Raw genomic sequence first — 21,119 nt, 5'->3', positions numbered from 1 at the left:
ATATTAGTGTTAAGAGAGTTTTCACCCTAACAGCAGCCGTATTAGTTTGAATGAAAAGTGAAGCTGTGAGAAGGAGGAGCAGGAGGAGAGGCGCTACAGGGCTCTGTAGCCTGTTCACAAATCACCACATTTACAATAAATAAATGTTTTACAATGAACCGATCAGTCTGCATTACATTTTATTTTATTTTATTAAGATATACAACATGGTTACGGTACATGGAAAAGACACTTCACTACTCTAAACCAATAGGGTGAGACTAGGTCATGGGCACATTGCATTGCAGTACACAATGTAGACTGGTCAGATGTATACTGGTGATATTTTACGAATCAGTACGATCTAGGAATTTTTCACATACAGCAGATTTATCTTTTGTTTGCATAGGCTACTGCATACTACATAGGCTACTGTAGGTGCATTTTGGCCGTATCAGTACTACTAGCAGTAGCCATCGTAATGGTAACACAACCCAGAGGCAGTGGCTCATTTGGGGGACAACTGCCATTCCGGCATCCCCGACATACAGTAGGCCTCTAATTGTCTAAATGGCAACACTTAATTTTCTATCAAATGTCCCATCATTCTGACAATTTTTGCCTCCTATGGTCGGAATGGCGGTATTTTTTTCTTTTTTAAAACATCGTGCCTTTCCGATAATTCCTTTAATATCGTATTTTTTCCTCAAAAGATTTTGCACTGGTTGGGTTTAGGCAATGAAGACAGGAGTTTAGTAAAAAGCCCAGGTAGTAGCTAGACAGGCAGACTTAGTCCCTGTCTGCGCTCTGCTGAGCAATTACGCACAACCATGTGAATATTTCTCTATCAGCATGTCTTAAAGAAGGGAGTCACCTGTTGAGTAACGCACATTTCCTTATATGGAAAGCTTTGTCGGAATGGTGGGACGTTCGCATGTCGGGATAGCAGTATATCAGAATGGTGGGATGTCGGAATGACAGCATGTATCCGGCTCATTTGCATTTAAAGGGATGGCCACTGAAACAGGCCGTTTTGCACAGGGCTGTTTTGAGAGGATGAACAGAGTCCTGTGATGTTTGATCTTTGGGGTATTTTGACCGAAGCATGTCACAGACATGTCTATAAGACGTCTCAAGAACTATTTTAATTCATGGGAAAGGAGCATAATAAATCAGGCCTATTTTTTAGGCCTTTTCTCGAAAATTGCATATCCATAATAAAATGAGTATATCTCTGCAACCACAAGGTATATTTGAATACTTTTGGTGTCATAGTAAAGGGAAAAAAATGAGGAATTGCTGAGATGTGTAAATGTCAGTATATCTGTTACTGGTAAAGAGTAAATGAAGATGACACACAGAAAAAAATTAATAAAAATTAATATTCGCCTAAAAAAAAATCATATTTTTGATGAGTGCCCTTTAGAATAATGCTGATGAAGCTCAAACTCTCTATAAAATCATTGTACAACATGTGAACATTGTCTCTGCAGTGGTTGATTCTGATTAATTGAAGCAGGACAAAATTATTGAGATTTTACTACAAAATATCCAGGCGAACTTTCCAAAATGTCCATTTTTGGCACAGCTTGGAACCACCTGCTACTATAAACTATTGTTTAATCTTTATTTTCACACAATTTGGATAAACTAACTGAAAATAAATCTACTGGAACCGATTGGAAATAACTAACATGCTGTATTCATTGTCTCTGCGCCCTGTGCAGCTCAGAGAAGCTTGTTTGGGTGGGTTTGGCTTTCAGCCTCTATCTCTGCAGCGCAGTGGTCGATTCGAGTGAGTGGCGGCTCATTTTAACCAATAGAGAGAGAGGAATGACGCTAGACCCACGTCGATGTGATTGGCCGCACCTGCAGCCATGTGACAGCCATGAACCAGTCAGATCAGCAGATCCACGTGCAGGCCAACGTGGGGTTGTATGCGCGCGCACCAGGCTTCCGTGTAGGGTCCTAGAGCCGTCTGGCTTCGGCCCGGCTGATTCAGATGTAAACACTAGGCAGAGTTCAACTGGAAATATTGTGGATTTACCCATAACACAACCTTTTCACGGCAAAACAGCAAAGGTAAGAGCAAATGTACGACCATGTTTTGGCCACGCAGTGTCTGTTTTTGCTCGACTTTGCTGGTTGTTGTCTTCTCCCTCTGCCGTGCTGCTGCTAGCTGCTGTGTTAGCAGCTGTTGTTGGGTGACGCCCTGATGTTTACGTTCAGATGAGAGGTCGCTGATGTGTTTTGCATAATGTACAGTTGTATACGAGCCAGAAATGTGGCGACTGGGTCCACACAGAGGTGCTTTATGAAGTTTGATGTCTAGTTGTTTGTTTGAGTAGTGTTTGGGCTGTGTTTGGGTCATATAAACATGGTTTTTACACGTTGTAGCCCAGCTTCTGCTGTTTAATTTGACATATAATATGGCCATATTCTTTCATAATCAGTGCACTGGGGGCTCTGTTATTGTTATGCATGTCTTCAAGTCCCCCATATGGGGGACTCTGGATTTTAAGTGAGATAATGTGAACTCTTTTTACTCTTACTCTTTTATGTATAAAATAAGGAAGGGAACTTGACCTCAAAAAATAATATAAAACAATCTGATCTCAGTCCACCACACACCCAAGTCCTCAGCAGAGACACAGCTAATCAGACCTCCAGGAAATATTTCTTACCTTGTGTCCAAACAGTCAGCACCATTAGTCATCCAGCTCCAACTGGTTAATAATCCACCAATATTATTTCCTGTTTCCATCACAAGTAGCAGAAATCGACAGAACACCGATGGGAGCAGGACGCGCTCTTGGCAGCGAAACTGAAAACTGACAGAGTAACGTCAGGTTGTAGTCGGTTGATCCAGTGAATGATCAACTTTCCTTACTCTTAGTTTTCTTCTGGATGTAAGCGGTGATAAAAAAGAAAAAAGAAAAAAAGAAAAGGTTGGGAACCCCTGCCTTGCAGATTGTGTGTAAAATCCAGGAAGATAATATGGGCAGGGCAAGGGGTTCCCAACCTTTTCTTTTTTTATTGCCTGTAATCAACTGTAAAAATTTACACTGAAGGTTCTGAATGTAAGCAATCTCATGGTGAGACACTCACGTGATTGGCTGTAAAGGAGGGAGACATTTACACGTTTTTGTCACGTCAGGGGAGTCTCAAAAGTCTCACACACAAATGCAGCGAGGTTTACAAAAAAAACAAAAAAGCACTTTGTGCAGCTCCGACAGTTCATATATCAATGTAACAAGCTCCAAATATGTATTTGATGAAGATTGCAAATACTTTTACATTTGCAATTTTTTTTTCTATTTGTGTGTGCATCAGAAATATGTTTATGAATCTCGTCTTTTTTTTACTTAATGAAACATAAACATTAAGGGCCCTAGTTTCTTAGACCAGGTGAAGTCTAACATCAGCGCAGCTTCGCCACGTCAACGAGGTGTGGCCCAGGTCCATTTCGCAAGATTGGTGGGCCATGCAGTCCGACTTAGACCTGCGCAATCCCTCCCCTCGTCCCTCCCACCGGCGCAAACGGCAAAGAGGGAGGAGAGAGGGCAGGAGGGAGACAGGAGGAGGAGAAGTGGGATTAACACAGCCGATTCGGATCTTCACCAATCAAAGGAGCTCCTCTCCTCACCTTTAACTGCGCTGCGGGTGATGCGCACTGCAAGTTTGTCATTTTATACTTTGACATGGACGGAGGAGACAGCGACGCCAGAGGCCGAACCTCTCCCAGGAGGAAACAGCTGTTTTGGTCCGGAGGTCCGAGCTCAGAGTGACCAATAATGAGTTTACTAATATACTTAACCAGGATTGATCTGATACACTGAGAACGGCTGCCCAATGTAAGAAACAACAATTAATAAACTAATAAAGAAACTCACATTTATTCAAACCCTGTGTAAGCAAGATGAGAGGTGTAGGCTACACTAATCACAACATAAACAAACACCATGCGGAATGAAATCAGCGTAAAGGACGCTCTCTCTCTCTCTGTCCTCCTCTCTCTCTCTCTCTGTCCTCCTCTCTTTTTTTTCTGTGATAGAGATGCTGAGTATACTGTAGTAGGCTATATACTGACTATCTGATACCGAGGCTGTTGTGGTGGGCTAAGAGAGATGAAGATTTGTGTTTTGTTTTTCATTACGGCTGCGTGATGCGGTCGCTCTCCGCTCATGAATTAATAAGTAAATAAATAAATAAAGCGATCATCACAAGGGCAGAGTGGTATCTCGACACGGCAGCGACATGCAGTCATCCACCCTCAGTCCTGCTTTTGGGACATCCACAGCTGCTTTTCAGTGCCAGTTCGTCCCTGCTGTGTTAATTCAGGTGGAGTTTCCTTTACGCACCGACAGCCTTTGATCTCTGCTTTGATCTGACGTCAGATGTGACGGGACAATCTATATAGATATAAATTCACGTGTTGATTCCGTTAGTTGCATTAAATAGTGGTTATTGTGGATATTTATTGCATTGAAATGTGTCTGGAACTGTGGAGATCTGCCTGTGAGGTCTTGGTGACGTGTGTGCACTGCAGGTCAGTCAGCCAAACTTCCACTGCACCTGCTGCGCTCCGCCCTGCGCTGAGATTAGACCTGGTTGGAGGTGGCGAGCTTTCAGCGCAACCTCGGCGGGACATTTTCGCACAAAACTTCCACTGCACCAAGCTGAATCTGTGACGCCTCCCCCTGCTGCGCGGCCACGCCTATCTCAGCGCAGCGCGATCTGCCAATCTTCCAATCTGACTTTGCGCTAGGCTGCGCTGGTCGAAACTTGCATTAGACCAGCTGCGTTACCTTGCGCCACCTGCGCTGCGCCACCAAACTAGGGCCCAAAAAATATATTTGTGTTTTGAGTCACATATAAATCCCCAAATGCATTTGTGAATCTTCTTTTGTGCATTTATGAGACTGTTTTAGCTCTATAGAACATTACATTATTTGTTTTGTGCATTCAGTCTGCCTGCACAACATCTAAAAAAACATAAAGAATTAAAGCTGTTGTTCTCTTGTTTGCTGGGTGTGTTGCTCTCAGAGCACCAGTAAACCAGTGTGTGTGTGTGTGTGTGTGTGTGTGTGTGTGTGTGTGTGTGTGTGTGTGTGTGTGTTGTGTGTGTGTGTGTGTGTGTTGTGTGTGTGTGTGTGTGTGTGTGTGTGTGTGTGTGTGTGTGTGTGGTGTGTGTGTAGGTGGGATCACTCAGGTGCTATAAAAAGCTCATTGTGACTCCAAATCTTCCTACTCATTTGTGTACCTGAAGGACGCTGCATCACTTGGCATCTTTCACCTGAAAGGCTTTGAGAATCCTGACTCCTCTTCACCTTCGCCACCAGAATGCCTTTGCAGTTTGAGTTGTGTCCCGGTCGAATGATTGGAGGCGACCACCCATGCTTCATCATAGCTGAAATTGGACAAAACCACCAGGGAGATATTGAGATTGCCAAGAAAATGATCAAAATGGCAAAGGTAAATTAAGAAGGTTAAACTGTGGCTGTTTATTTTTATTTATTTATTTTAAGAATATTGTTGCTTTAATCTGTCAAAATTAATCCAGTCTCTTCTCTTCTCCTATCCCTGTCATCTCAGGACTGTGGTGCAGATTGTGCCAAGTTCCAGAAAAGTGAATTAGAGCACAAATTCAGTAAGCGAGCCTTGGAGCGCCCCTACAATTCCAAACACTCCTGGGGCAAAACATACGGCGATCATAAACGTCATTTGGAGTTCAGCCATGATCAGTACAGGGAGTTGAAAAACTATGCAACAGAGATCGGCATCTTCCTCACAGCCTCTGGCATGGATGAGGTAACATAATTAATCTATATAGAGCAGATATCTGTTAGGTGCACTTTGATTCACAATATATTTTGACATACTGGCTTTCCTTACATTATTGTATTCCTCAGGATCAAGTAGAAATACCCAACATCTTAGAAGATTCAATTGCCATCACTTGAAAGCACTTAAGAACAGAGTACATACAGTGGGTTTGTGTCCTAACCACGTTGATTTCCACAGATGGCTGTGGAGTTCCTCCATGAGCTGGATGTGCCTTTTTTCAAAGTTGCTTCCTGTGATGCCAACAACTTCCCTTATCTGGAAAAAACAGCCAAAAAAGGTACACAGCTGTACAACATATAACATCACATCTCTCTCTCTCAACAAAAAAACAAACAAAAAAACTGAAGTACATGTGAAGGTTAGGGTGGGGCCCCTAAAATGTTGCTGTCACACATGCTGAAAGGTTAGAATAGATTCCATTTAATTTGTCTTCTCTCTTTAACCGAGCGTTATAAGAGGGAAAACCCAAGCAACCTTTTAACCACACCTCAATATGTAAATTCTAGGAGTGGCCAAACTAAACCACGGGGATAAATGGTGCCTATCTGACAATTTCCTTCAATGAAAAACATGCAAAATGGTCACAGGTGTTGTCTTTCTTGTTTTCTTCCATTTCTTGATGTACTGATCTGTGTGTGTCAGGTCGTCCCATGGTGGTGTCCACTGGGATGCAGTCCATGGAGACGATACGTCGGGTCTACAAGACCGTGAAAGCCCACAACCAGAACTTCACCATCCTGCAGTGCACCAGTGCCTATCCTCTGGATCCTAAAGATGTCAACCTCAGAGTGATCAAGGTACCATGAAAGCCTTTGAACCCTTTGAACCCTTTGAATTTTATGCACCTGTTCACTACATTTAGATATACATTTAGAAACATGAAAGATGGTTACAATTGAAAATTGATAATCAGTTTAGTTCATCTAGAAGACAAACTGGGCGTGACCATGAATGTTATGTCTAGACAAAAACAAGCTCAACAATAGCTTCAATCCACTTGGCAGAGTGTCATCTGATATCACTGACATCATTGTTATATCATTGACAAACACAAATAATATCAGCATCAGCATATAAAAAGATACACATTAGTGGCAAATACACATATGTTTCACTCTTCTGCTGAAGGAATATCAGAGGGAATTTCCAGATGTTCCCATTGGATATTCTGGGCACGAACAGGGGGTCTACATCACTGTTGCTGCAGTGGCAATGGGGGCGAAGGTCGTTGAACGCCACGTGACCCTGGATAAGACCTGGAAGGGAAATGACCATGAAGCTTCCCTGGAGCCCTCAGAGCTGAAAGAGCTGGTCCGAGCCATCCGACAGGTGGAGATGGCCATGGGATCACCTGTCAAGCAGATGCTACCCTGCGAAAAGAGCTGCCACGACAAGGTTGGTTGTACTCCATCAGGCTGCCTCCTCCTGCTCTGATTTTTCACTCTCAGATTGAAACCAAATTCTTTGGTATCACTCACCCATAGATCTGAATGATGTGTAACCACTGAAGCAAAGTTGGGCATCCAGTTTGCCAAGTCTGTTAACCGTAAGGTAAAACTATATTTTTTCTTTGTCTTTCTGTGTTTGCTGTCCCAGTTGGGCAAGTCAGTGGTTGCCAAGGTGGCGATTTCCAAAGGAGCGTTGCTGAGCCTTGACATGTTTGCAGTGAAAGTTGGCGAGCCGAAAGGAATCCCTCCAGAGAATATGCAGCAACTGGTGGGCAAGAAGCTGAATGAGGACGTGGAGGAGGACGACAGCATTTTGGGAAGCATGATAGAATAAAGGAACATCTACAAAGGTTGGGAGAAAGAGGTAGGCAGACAGGCAAACTGACCGAGAGAGGGATTGAAAGACAGAGAATGAGAGACAGAGAGAGAAACAGACAAGAGGAAGGCTTACAGGTTGTGATGCAGTGTAAACCAAGGGCGCCGGAATGGGGGGGGCCAAGGGGCCATTGGCCCCCCCACTTTACGCCCCTGCCCTGCTCTACCGATCACTGATCACCATAGCCCGCTATCCCGGTTTCAATAATTCCCCCGGTCCCACCCACATCAAATGAAATAAACAAATAAAACATAGGCTAGAAGAATCTTTCATTTAAAATCAAATCTAATGCTACTCTGTCTGTAGTGCAGCCCAGTAGGCTAAGTAGTCCCAATTCAAGTCTCTCCGGCCATATGGTGCCCACGTGAATGCACAGCTGAACGAAGCTTCTCCGGCTTCCGTCGTCCTCCCTCCGCTTATTAGTCACCTTCACCTTCGTCACCTTCTCATCCTGTAGGCTTCATCCACAAACACTGTGGACCAAGTCAAAGTCCTTCCTAATTAATCAATATTAGAACGTCTCGCCTCTGACCAAGTGCACCATCTCAGGAAGTGCAACTTCTGCTCTGCCGGTGAGCGAAGGGAAGTTTACTTTGAAAAAATGCGAGGAAAAGATTAATTAACCTGACATGTTAATAGCCTAGTTCAGCTTGGTGATATGCCTTTAGTTATTATCAATTCCAGGTGTTTTACAGTTGTTACAGTCGTTTCACCTGGAGATGACGTACATGCCAGGTGATGAACCGGACTACAGCGGCAAGAGATTTATGACGTTACGTACAGTAATTCAATAATCAATATTAACTAGGGCGAGTATGGTGTCTGCTTATTTCCAGCATGTCACTGTCTGTTTACAAAATCACCATCTAGCTTATTCCTAAAGTTTGTGAAGTGTGTGTGGAGCGGTCAAGCGGACCTGCTGACAGATGTGCAGCTGACAGCCATGACATCACCAAACCTGAGCCACCAGCTGATCCTCCCTCGCGCACGTCCTGAGGACGGGACAAAGTCTCCTGGATATTATTTTTTCTTTTCCTTTATTCATTTCTAACTGGCTCGTTTTGCCAGTAAAAACCATAACTTGTGAGAAAAAGAAGAGACGCAGAAAACAACAAAATGGAAACATTGTAATAACTCCTGTGGCCACAGCTGGCCCGAGTGGTCTATAACAGCTGTCTTTATGAAGCGAGCACAGTCACGGACTGAGACAAAGTTATTTAGCTACATAAAGTCCAAACGTCTGTCTAAGCAGACGTTGACCTTAAGCATTGTTCCTATTATTAAAACATGAATGACAAGAATAAGAGGTGAAAAGTAGCCGCTGCAGACTGATGCGCCACAGACCTGATGAGTGCTCATAAACTGTTACTTCTGCTTTTACAAAGGCTGATTTTCTGCTTGATCCATGATGATTAATTTACCTACAGAAAAACTAAATGCATGGTAAAAGTAACATTACTAATATTTTAGAGATCTCAAATTCACAAATGATGTTTTCTATTATTAAAATTCTGATTTAAAAAATTGGGTCAGGTCGGACCACGGGCTTCTTTTATTTTTTTATTTTTGCCGTGGTCCAGCTGAGAGACTGCTCGTGAGTCCGGCTGCATCAGGTCCAGGCTTCAACACCTGGATCGGACCGGGTCGGGTCGTTGAGAACCTAGCAGTTTATAGAAACTGCTCAAACGGGCTTTAAGAGGTGTATTCACAACATTTTATTTACTTAAACCTGCAGCCAGACCAGCACAGGAGACCGGAGTATAGGGCTTTCTTTTTTTTCTCTTCTTTTTTTTGAGAAGTTACGGTAGGCATGACGGTCTGGGAGATGCTGGAGGAGGGGGATTACGCATGCATTGTGCTGGTATTACGCATCACGACCGGACACTACAAATGACTATTGCACCGACAGTGAGTGTGTAAATCTATGCCCCGTAACAACCCAACCTCCATGGCCCCCCCACCTCTAAAATGAATCCGGCGCCGCTGGTGTAAACAGACAGATAAGCAGAGACTGCTGATGGAAGAAAAAAAAAGAAGTAGACTAGGCTATGTGTTCGGTTTGTGTGTCTTAGTTATAGACGAGACGTTTGAAAGACAAATTCATTATAGCCTACAGGTCTGAATAGGAATGTGATACGGCTGTAAAAAAAAAAAAAAAAAAAAAAAAAAAGGTGTCTTAAAGGGATAGTTCAACATTTTGGCAAATTGGCCCATTGCCATAATCGCTATAGTCATAGCAGTAGGTTCGTTACCTTTAATTGTAGGTGTAAGCTATTTTTAGTACAGCGGAGCGCAGCAGCAGGCTGCTCAGAGCTACGCTATGGAGGCTAAGGGAATTTCTTGGTTTCCCTCATTAAACTCATCAAATACAAAATCCCAAACTCCACAGCGCTTTTGTAGACAAGTTGTGAGCTGCACAACCACCACGCTATGAGATAATGACGGAGCGATACGAAACGGAGCCGTTTTCGAGGTAAATTCATACAAAACCGCTGATGCGCGTTGCGTTCAGGGACAGTTTTTCAGCAAGCAGTCTCCGTATTTACCCTGTATTTACCTCGAAAACGGCTCCGTTTCGTATCGTTCCGTCATTATCTCATAGCGTGGTGGTTGTGCAGGTCACAACTTGTCTACAAAAGCGCTGTGGAGTTTTGGGATGTTGAATTTGATGAGTTTAATGAGGGAAACCAAGAAATTCCCTTAGCCTCCATAGCGTAGCTCTGAGCAGCCAGCTGCTGCGCTCCGCCGTACTGAAAATAGCTTACACCTACAATTTAAAGGTAATGAACCTACTGCTATGACTATAGCGATTATGGCAATGGGCCAATTTGCCAAAATGTTGAACTATCCCTTTAACAAGACAGTAATTTCAAGATGTGCCATGATATTGTGCCAAGCCAGTTTTACACCAACTCTGTAGCTACTTGGATACTCAACACTATATTTTTTAAGATATTCTCAAACCAAAAGGCAGACAATGGGATTGCATGGCTATAGTGTGATGTGTAGGCTACTACATCTTAAATGTTGTGGACATTTGCATAATGGGAACACATTTGCGCCGGCTACATTTGCATCCCTGCATTGCATAGCCTATAGGCTACTTTCTGCACGCCACAGGCCTCTAAGAGAGAAGTACAGTCTGTGAATGTTATTTCTGTTAGAATGATCTGTCCCTGCCTACTTAACCCCAACTGTAAATCACAATTTTAGCGTGAGATGTGGTTATATGTTTGAATGGGTTTCAATGACTTCCTAAATGTATTGGTGGGGCATTAAGTAACTGGGAATTTACCTACACCCTGTGTTGATTTTTAAGGTGTGTCAGGTGGCCATAAATGATTGTGTGTTGTTCATTTTGTAAATAAACATGACTATAAACATGGCTGTCTGGTTTTATTTTTATTTTTGTACAGAAATGGCCGTTTGTCCTGTTTGTCGCGCCGAGTTGTCACGAGCTGCAACACGAATTTACCCGAGTAAGGGAAACGAATTTGATTGGTCGTTATCGAGCGGGCGGGATATTCAAAGCTTGGGGCGAGACCGAGCTCCGTGTGTGTGTGCGTGTCTCAGACGTTTGAATGACGGATCCAATATCAGTGGCTGGTGAATCGTGTACAGGCTGACGTATAATCCGTGCGCCTGCATTATCCAATGAGAAAAAAAAATACACTTCATCCCGGATTTACTCAAAAATAGAATTTTGCACAAAGTTGGCCTACATCGTCTGATAGATGAGTTATTACATTAATTTTATGATCCAGAGTGGGCTCAAATTCAGTTTTCTTTTCTGTACACCTTTAAACAATTTTCTATTCAAATTTGAGAGGCACATAAAATCGGTAAAAAAAAAAAATGTGTGTAAAGCTAGGGGTTGGCGCCTATTTATTTATTTATTTAGTTTTAATTTTAATAATTAAATATTTTGCATTTTAACGACATATGATGGACTGACTACAAATTTATTCGCCCACTTTTTCACTTTCATCCGTTTACTGTAATAGGCTATTTGAGCCGTTTCTACATTGAACCAGAGAATTTCTAAATAGACTGGCTCTGATTGAACTACGAAAACGGAAGTCCTTCGCGGCCCGGATGTGCATCGCCGAAATAGTTCCGGTCGGCGGCTCATCCTCGGAAACAACTCATCACCACCCTCCTCCTCCTAGTCCAGTTCTCTGTGAAGTGATTACCTACTGTCGCCGGCCGCTCTTCGTGTCTTCTCTGCGGACAAAATGCCTCTAAAGTTTGAGCTGTGTCCCGGCAGGATGATCGGGGGAAACCACCCGTGTTTCATCATCGCTGAAATTGGACAAAATCACCAGGGAGACATTGAGATTGCCAAGAAAATGATCAAGATGGCAAAGGTAACACAAACCACACAGAACGACGATGTAATTGGTTTGCTTTGAATGGGTTTGCTTTTTCCTATCATCTAAAACAGCTTGCACACATAAACACACACACAATCACACACGGATGAACGTGCAAACGACGTCTCCACTGAACTCCATTGAAATATTAAGCAATTTAATAGGCTATGATGCTCGCCACAGCTTCCTCCAATGAGCCATTCGTTTGAATGAAATAGAAACCGGGTGTACTTTGTGATTATGAACCTTAAAGCCAGAATCAGTAATAAGGGTTAGAGTTAATATGCACTGTTTAGTATGTTTCATATGTCATACACCACCTTGCTGTGTAGGTTCAGCTCCTTATGCAACCGATTGTTGTAGGATAGTTTGAGACTACTGGAGTCTGGTCTGAAAATTCATGCATGGCCCGTCATAGTAGCTGCCTTAGGCTACTCTATTCAGACATAAGCCACTGAACATGACTGCTCTTGCTTATTCAGTTCAACAATATAATACAGCCAACACGTCTGGTTTCCTTCTATTAGTTGGTGTGGCTGTTGGGCTTTAAAACTGCATCAAAGAAACAGTAAAGGTGCCATTTACCTTCTGTTCAGTAAAATCAGATAAATACATAGAGTATACTTATAGGCTACTTGTTCTATCGGTAGTTTGGTTTCTGGCTGCTGCTAGCTTTGTGTTTTACTGCCCTTGTACATTTATTTCATTGTACTGGAAAGCAAACATATCTGACTCACACATTATAGCCGAGTTCAGTATTTACTCTGTGTTGATAACTCTACACCACCACCACCAATCTTGTGTCACACACGAGAGTTGCGTTTGGTTCTGTGGGAACTCTTGATTTGTTGATTTTTATTTTTATTTTATTTTAGTTTTAAAAAAGGAAATCTAATTTTTGCATGTTCAGATGTCCTTTACTCTTCAGTTGGATTTTCTATCCCAACCCTTTTGAATACTCACTCATATTCATCTTCACAGGACTGTGGTGCAGACTGTGCCAAATTTCAGAAGAGTGAATTAGAGTACAAATTCAACAAGCGAGCCCTGGAGCGGCCTTACACCTCCAAACACTCCTGGGGGAAGACCTACGGAGAACACAAGCGCCATCTGGAGTTCAGTCATGAACAGTACAGGGAGCTTCAGAGTTACGCCAAGGAGGTCGGGATCTTCTTCACTGCCTCTGGGATGGATGAGGTAAGGAAGATATGATTGAGGTGCTTGGTGGTCGAGTGGTTAAAGGGATAGTAGCATTTTTTAAAAGGTGGGTTGTATGATCTACAAATAGCCCCTAAGTACTTTAATTGCAGTAGCAGACTCTCTACACTCCTCCCGTTAGCAACGCCAGCCCATAGCCCTGCCTAGAGATTTACAACATACATTGTTGTGAATGGACCCAAAGGAACGGCCTATTTTCACGGCCTAAAAGAGGTTTTACCTGTTTTTCCATTGTTTGCTATAATACAATTTTTTCCAGCCCCTCAAGGTGCAGGAAAAACGCAGTTTTTATTTGGACCTAACCAACTGCTGATCGGCGGGCGCTAACCCTGGGCCAGAGGAATACGCGAGTTGGTTAGGTCCAAATAAAAACTGTGTTTTTCCTGCACTATGAGGGGCTGGAAAAAAATTTATTATAGTGAACAATGGAACTGTGTATTTTTTTTTCAGGTTAAACTTCTTTTAGGCCACGAAAATAGGCCGTTTCTTTGGGTCCATTCACAACAATGTATGTTGTAAATCTCTGGGCAGGGCTATGGGCTGGCGTTGCTAACGGGAGGAGTGCAGAGAGTCTTCTACTGCAATTAAAGTACTTAGGGGCTATTTGTAGATCATACAACCCCACTTTTAAAAAATGCTACTATCCCTTTAAGAGCAAGTCCCATGGTGGCTTTGGACAAAGTTCCCGACCATGCCGATATAACTGTGTGTCTTTCCACCCGTCTCTCTCCTCACCTAACCGTGTCTCTTCACTGCCCTGTAAAATAAAAGCAAAAAGAAAGAAAGATGTGATCGCCTGATGACATTTCAGGCAGGTTTAAGTTTAATCTCATCTGTTACTCTCTGTCATTAGATGGCAGTGGAGTTTCTCCATGAGCTTGATGTGCCTTTCTTCAAAGTGGGATCTGGAGACACCAATAACTTCCCCTACCTGGAGAAGACTGCCAAAAAGGGTGAGCCTGATGATCTGTTACAACTAAAATGGTTTAAGTTGACATTAACTAAGAGATCTCAACTATGAGTGAGCTAAAAAAAAAAAAAAACAGGGTATCCGCGGGGTCTTAAAAAGTATTAAAAGGTGATAAATCAATTTTGGGAAAATTAAGACCCTTAAAAAGTATTAAAAAGTCTTTTCACGACTTTATAAAGTCTTAAAATGTCAAGGTATTTTTTCTTAATTAGCTTCTGAAAGAGTTTGAGTCCTAAAAAACATTGTAAAAGTGTGTGAATTTATTCATTTTATTATAAAACAAAGATGAACCGGTACATAAAAAAGAAAAGAAGATTGATCTTTTTGTTTTTTGAGTGGAGCAATGTTTTTTTGTTTTGTTTTTTGATAAAACTTTGCCTTTGATTTATTATCCCAGCCTATTTTTAATTCTTGTTGTATCATAGTGGTCTATAGTCTTTATCACAAACTAAAACTGTTACGTTAAAAGTGTCACTGATGTAAATGATGATGATGTAAGTGGCGGTGAGGTGTTGAAAAATATTGAGAAGGTCTTGAAAAAGTCTTAAAAAGGTATTCAAATTAACTTCAAGATTCCTGTATATACCCTGTGTATGAGGTTTTACCATAGCACTCGTTACATTGCTGCCCTCATGTGTGTGTCAGGTCGGCCCATGGTGGTGTCCAGTGGGATGCAGTCCATGGAGACAATGCGCCGCGTCTACAAGACGGTGAAAGAGCACAACCAGAACTTCACCATCCTGCAGTGCACCAGCGCCTACCCTCTGGAGGCTGAGGATGTCAACCTCAGAGTCATCGCTGTAAATACACTAGAATCAGATTTTATTAAGTGTCAGAGTGAGGCTGTGTCGGTGGGGGGCCATGTTGTCTCCCACACCGGGAGGATGATTAGATTCATGGCATTAATTGCTGTTTGTTTGACAGATCTATAAATTTAAAGGTTTACTCATTTATTACTGTGGAAAATGATGAGTATGAGAACATGTGCTGCCATATATTCAACATGAATCAGTCCAAATTGCACTGGTACTGATAAAGAGTTAGTTCATGTTGTAATGATAAAATATCTGTTGTGCCAGTGGGGCACAGTTTTACAATTTCACATACAAGACATGAAATATGACTTCATTGAGAGTATTTCCATAGTTTTTGGGTGAAAATTAGAAGGGAATCATTATTTATTTTGTTCTGATATGTGAAAATTGTTTTAGATGAAGTCCATAATCTAATTGAACTGAAATTTGAACGTGTCCTACAAACTTAAATCCAGATTTCATTGAGGTCTGTTGTCCACAGGTATATCCTGATCACGAAACATGACCTACATGAAATATGAGATTAATAAGATGGGATTCACTTGTCTCACCCATTCCAGGAATACCAGAAGGAATTCCCTGACATTCCCATCGGGTATTCGGGCCACGAGTCTGGGATCAGTATCTCGGTAGCGGCTGTAGCTCTCGGGGCAAAGGTCATTGAGCGTCATATAACTTTGGACAAGACGTGGAAAGGAAGTGACCACGCAGCCTCACTGGAGCCGTCTGAGCTGACTGAGCTGGTCCGCTCCATCCGACTGGTGGAGAGAGCGCTGGGCAGCGGCCTCAAGCAGATGCTGCCCTGTGAAAAGCCATGCCATGATAAGGTCGGATTTCCTCCTGTGGAAAATATTTATAAAAACCTCTCAGAAAGAGAGTTCCTGTTATGAGAATATTAATTATAATGTGTTTCTTTCCCTTCCTTTCTTTCTGTCTCTTTCTTTTCCCACCAGTTGGGTAAGTCAGTGGTGGCAAAAGTCAAAATCCCCAAAGGAACTGTCCTGACTGTGGACATGTTGACGGTAAAAGTGGCAGACCCCATGGGTGTCGCAGCTGAGGACATCTTCCAGCTGGCCGGTAAGACTGTGACGGAGGACGTGGAGGAGGACGAGAGCCTGGTGCCGGGGGTGGTGGACAACTACGGAAAGAGGGCGAAGTGCTGAGGATGGAAGAGGGGTTTGACACGAATAAAGAAATTGGCACTTAATTTGAAAGAAAAAAAAAAAAAAAAAGAATAGTTTCCTGTGGAGATAACTCTGAAGGAGCTGGAGATGACACCTGCAGGGGTGTGATGCAATTTTGGTTTGGTGCCGCTGAGATCTCTGACTCTGTAGTCTCAGACCACCAGTGAATTGCCACGATAACTCATTCAGTGAGGTTCATTGCCAAAGCATTCATTTTATTTTGTAAACCATGCCTTAATATAAAACACACTGTCTCTGGAAAATAGGCTCCTTAATCAATCCACCATTATCGTACAAGAGGCTCAGAAGCAGTTTCAGCTCCTTATACTGTACAAATGCAGTGCTTTTCTGAGGTGGCACATAAGCCAGTTACTGTAACTGTCAACTACAAATGAATATTGAACACGTGGAGGTGAGGCTGCTACCCCAACATCTGTTTGTCCAAAGGTCAGTGTATTCTTTTTGTTTGTGCTCACTGAGCTGAAATAGAGTGACTGAAGTTAAACCCTTGTACTTTCTGTTTGGCCTTGTTTTTGTCATCACCCAGGATTCTTCTGTCTTTTTCCTATAGCACCCCAACACTGTCCACTTACTGCACTTACCTTAGGGTGTTGTTTTCATGTGGAAAAAATGTTGAGACTGAATAAAACAAACAAGAAACATCTCTTTGCAATATCGTTTTGGTCTTTGGCTGGTTTTAACCATGCGCTAATCTTCACAACAGGTTCTTTCTGCATACATTTTCTTAATTATACTATATCACACCTTATGCCAGAACATAAGAGCGTTAAAGGGATAGTAGCATTTTTTTTAAAAGTGGGGTTGTATGATCTACAAATAGTCCCTAAGTACTTTAATTGCAGTAGAAGACTCTCTGCACTCCTCCCGTTAGCAACGCCAGCCCATAGCCCTGCCCAGAGATTTACAACATACATTGTTGTGAATGGACCCAAAGAAACGGCCTATTTTTGTGGCCTAAAAGAGGTTTAACCTGAAAAAAAAATACACAGTTCCATTGTTCGCTATAATATAATTTTTTCCAGCCCTTCAAAGTGCAGGAAAAACACAGTTTTTTTTGGACCTAACCAACTCGCGTATCCCTCCGCCCAGGGTTAGCGCCTGCCGATTAGCAGTTGGTTAGGTCCAAAAAAAACTGTGTTTTTCCTGCACTTTGAGGGGCTGGAAAAAATTCTATTATAGCGAACAATGGAACTGTGTATTTTTTTTTCAGGTAAAACCTCTTTTAGGCCACAAAAATAGGCCGTTTCTTTGGGTCCATTCATTTGGGGCCATTGTATGTTGTAAATCTCTGGGCAGGGCTATGGGCTGGCGTTGCTAACGGAGTGCAGAGAGTCTTCTACTGCAATTAAAGTACTAAGGGGCTATTTGTAGATCATACAACCCACCTTTTAAAAAATGCTACTATCCCTTTAAGGAGAGTTGTGTGTGCATCATCTCAGTGAGTTTAAAACATTTCAGGTCATAAACTAATTAGGTTAGATTTGATGAGCAGATGATGGGTGTGGATTCGGAGAGACATAGACAGGGAGTGATGTTGCAGTACATCTGTGTTGATTGTTTTACTTTTGTTGCAGGCATCATGATGCTAATGCAGATATCTCCCTTCTGCTATATCTGTTCTGATGAGAATTTGCCTTCAACTGCAATGAAGTTACTGCCATTGCGTATAAACGGTCACCTCTCTCACACAATTGATGTCAGCAATATGATCGCAGTCTTTTACACCACAGGCCCCATAGCTCATGAGTCCAGTGATATTATGGATGTGGATCATATCAGTGCGGACCATCCAGCTCGTCAACATTAGCCAGAATTTGTGAGTCTCCAGCTGATTTTCTACAAACAACATCTGTGTTTGTTAGTGCAGGTGTGCGAAGGCCGCATCACACTGATGATCACGTTTGGATTTTCTCACCAGTGCACGCAGAGCACTAAGCACTTTGAACAGGGGACAGGGTCACAATTATGAGGACTAAAGTTTGATTTAAAACGTGTGTTTTCTTTCAAATAACAGAAAAGAGAAACACACTGTTTTTGATCTGATTCGTTCAATATCACAAAATGCTGGATGATTGAAACCGCAGCTGTGCCAGTTCCCCACAAACAACTACTAGCACAGTAACTTCTTTGTGTCAAATATGCATGTAATGTTGTGTTTGGACCACTAGATGGCGCTGTTCCTCTATTGTCAATGTCATATCAGACTGGGTTTACACAGGCAAGAGTGTTGGCCTATCTCTGGCTGTTTCAGGGTCAGTTTATGCCTGTGTTGCCAGTTTTGTAGCAAACTTTACATTTCTTATCCCAATGTCAAAAACCCGACAAACTCCACACCTCATCTGACCTCATGATTCCATTGTTACTTTATATAAATTACTGTGGCCTGCACTGTGCCGGGAATAATCCAGCCCTCAGCGTTTGCGAATCAGAGGATTTTCCCAGGATTATACAAAGTTGTCTGTCTGACACGAGCTCCAGGCCTCTAGTGTCATGGTTGTACAGGCTGGCTGTCAAGGTGGAGCTACATAAAGCTAATTACCAGCTCTGTCAGACACTGATAGCATGATCCTCACCACAGTCTATCATAACTTTGTCTGTAAAAAGAAAAGAACAAGTAATCACCATACCACTGAAACTGTGAAACCCAGTAATACAGGATTTATAATAAATGTAGTTTTGAAAAACAGTTCAACAGTGCACTGAGCAAACTTTATATTCTACACTTCTAACTTCAGTATAGAAGTATTTAGATATACTGTTTTTATATTATGTTTCCAATCTTTGAACAAACACATATACAGACAGGGAAGACACATAACCACTGTATTATCAACTATCAAACACACACTGACACACACTAACACAGTAAGCACTGGCAGTAACATTAAAAGCAGTCACCGATCTGACTGATTACCTCGCCTGTCCCTGCTCATAGGGTCTCTCCAGAACTAATATATAACTTGGAGCTATTTCAGGAAGGAGCTTTAGCCAATAAGCTGCCGCTGATCCCAGCTTCACAGAGGAACATCATTCTCTTACTTTTCACTGACAGGACTACCAGTGAAAATGACTTCTCACCTTGATTCATTGTAAAAAGAAATAGGAAAAAAAGAAAATCTAATAATTTTATGGAACTTGTGAATTAATTAGTATCTGATGCAAAATCTAGTTTTTTTATTTCCACAGCCATGATTTGTCTCTTGTTTATGTTAACGTCTGCTATGTCCAATTCACCTAGTCCCTAATGGATCTTTCAGATTTTTGTGAAAGACGAGTAAAGTTGACCTGACGTGACTACTAAAGGTCTGATGGGGTTTTTTTCTCTGCATGCCAACAGACTTATTTGTATTTCAGGTTCTGCAGGCGATGTACCCCAGCCTACCTGGAAGGTTATGTTGGTTGGTTATGTAACAAGTTTAGCCCTTCCAGGACTTTGCATAGCCCTTAATATAGTAGCAATGGCCCAAATAAAGAATTCTCCCCGAGGTCAAACACCTCTGCACCCTACCTGTGTCACCTTACGCTGTGACATTGGCATGGTATTTAACATAGAAATACACTCATCAGCTACAACATTAAAACCTTTTAGTGGTTTAAACAAACAGCTTTTATCAAAGTCATTTTGTATTTTTCTCCTTTAATTTCACTAAAGCGTCCTCAGTTAAACATAGAGCACCCCCCTGCCCTGCTTCTTGAGGGTATTAAACCCTTTAAGTGGTCGTGGCTGAGAGGAGACCAACTCTAATCCATTAAGAGCAACATTTTGCTTGTGAGAGAAAGTTAGCAGTCCATTCCATTAAGGCTATGCTCCTGTTTAATTGGATAAGAGCAGCTGGAGGTGAGAAACAATAGGCAGGACTGGTTGGATTTATTCCCAGTAGGGAATATGCTATTTATGTGGGAAATTAAATGGAATAAAGCATAAAAACAAAACAAAAAACATGTTTTAAAACATCATTCTGACAGACTGTCAAAATCTCTATCTTTTCAATATTCTTTTATGGTTATAAGTGATCACTGATTAAAAAAAAAAATTAATTACCATGTTATGACCATAATTACTCAAATTACTAAAAAACACACACAGGCACTGCACCGGTAGAGGCAGAGGTGGAGCTGTGTTACGGACATGGCACTTGACAGAATAGGTCACATCATTTGACCTCACCTACAGGTGGCTATTGAGGCTTACAGTTCTCACGTGTAAAGCCTGACCTGACTTGAAGCTTGTGCACCGTGCACACACATTCAACCACACACACTCACCCTTACATCTTTTGAGGACACATGCTGGCATAATACATTACCCTCAGCCTTACCCTAACCTTAAGAGTCAGAAGTAAATGCTTGACTCCTGCCCCTTACCTGAACTTTATTTTATTGTAACCAGACCGGCAAAAATGCCCATACTGTCAGGAAGCCCTTGGTCCTTGTGTAGCAGAGCTTCCTAGCCTTGCAGCCACCACTGTGATTCTGCAGTTCAAAGTGTCAGGACCTGTGTCTGTATATTGGTCCAGATTAGCATAATGTCAGTAGTCTTTATTGTTGTGCTATAAATGTAGGATGCAGGATTGTCTCTTAAGAGCAGGTGTTGCTCCCAAAGCCCACATTTATATTACATAATAAGTCTGAGGTTACAAAGCATAGACTTTCTCACCACCTCTAGAGTGAAATGTACATAATTTCTTTTGTTCCACTGGTGTTAACTTTAACTTTATGGCATGGTATTAGCAAAACATGCATTCTAAAATTGTGAAATTGGACTCACTCATCGGATCACTTTGAGGCCTGGTTGACAGAACTGATGGGTATCCTGAGGTTTGAACAGCGTGGCAACCCTCAGTCGCTTCACACATGCAACCTGGTGCTACAGCAGAGACCCAGTAGA

General features: G+C 42.1%; 2 protein-coding genes across 2 annotated transcripts; both read left to right on the top strand.

Annotated features, from left to right (window-relative positions):
- The first annotated feature begins 5,234 nt into the window (after window positions 1-5,234).
- LOC146991455 (N-acetylneuraminate-9-phosphate synthase-like) lies at window positions 5,235-7,651 on the top strand. Its single transcript, XM_085773116.1, has 6 exons — window positions 5,235-5,454; window positions 5,575-5,790; window positions 6,004-6,103; window positions 6,469-6,623; window positions 6,955-7,221; window positions 7,423-7,651. Exons 1-6 carry the CDS (start codon window positions 5,323-5,325, stop codon window positions 7,606-7,608), a joined length of 1,056 nt encoding a protein of 351 aa, XP_085629242.1. The 5' UTR covers window positions 5,235-5,322; the 3' UTR covers window positions 7,609-7,651.
- Window positions 7,652-11,827: 4,176 nt separating this feature from the next.
- Window positions 11,828-16,222, top strand: LOC146991454 (N-acetylneuraminate-9-phosphate synthase-like). Its single transcript, XM_085773109.1, has 6 exons — window positions 11,828-12,017; window positions 13,005-13,220; window positions 14,095-14,194; window positions 14,857-15,011; window positions 15,587-15,853; window positions 15,980-16,222. The coding sequence occupies exons 1-6, from the start codon at window positions 11,886-11,888 to the stop codon at window positions 16,187-16,189; spliced, it is 1,080 nt and encodes a 359-aa protein (XP_085629235.1). The 5' UTR covers window positions 11,828-11,885; the 3' UTR covers window positions 16,190-16,222.
- Window positions 16,223-21,119: the final 4,897 nt, after the last annotated feature.

Source organism: Trachurus japonicus, chromosome 1 (genome assembly GCF_045865225.1).
Source record: "Trachurus japonicus isolate A0001 chromosome 1, Traja_1.0".
Classification (NCBI taxonomy): Eukaryota; Metazoa; Chordata; class Actinopteri; order Carangiformes; family Carangidae; genus Trachurus; species Trachurus japonicus.
The sequence above is the reverse complement of the archived record's forward strand: the minus strand, read 5'-3'. Positions and strand labels throughout refer to the sequence as shown.

Bases quoted from the DNA above. Each gene is read 5' to 3' on its own strand.
- LOC146991454 (XM_085773109.1), top strand. From the start codon at position 11,886: ATGCCTCTAAAGTTTGAGCTGTGTCCCGGCAGGATGATCGGGGGAAAC. The intron at 12,018-13,004 runs GTAACACAAACC...TCATCTTCACAG, and splicing joins AAATGATCAAGATGGCAAAG to GACTGTGGTGCAGACTGTGC. The intron at 14,195-14,856 runs GTGAGCCTGATG...TGTGTGTGTCAG, and splicing joins GGAGAAGACTGCCAAAAAGG to GTCGGCCCATGGTGGTGTCC.
- LOC146991455 (XM_085773116.1), top strand. From the start codon at position 5,323: ATGCCTTTGCAGTTTGAGTTGTGTCCCGGTCGAATGATTGGAGGCGAC. The intron at 6,624-6,954 runs GTACCATGAAAG...CTTCTGCTGAAG, and splicing joins TCAACCTCAGAGTGATCAAG to GAATATCAGAGGGAATTTCC. The intron at 7,222-7,422 runs GTTGGTTGTACT...TTGCTGTCCCAG, and splicing joins AAAAGAGCTGCCACGACAAG to TTGGGCAAGTCAGTGGTTGC.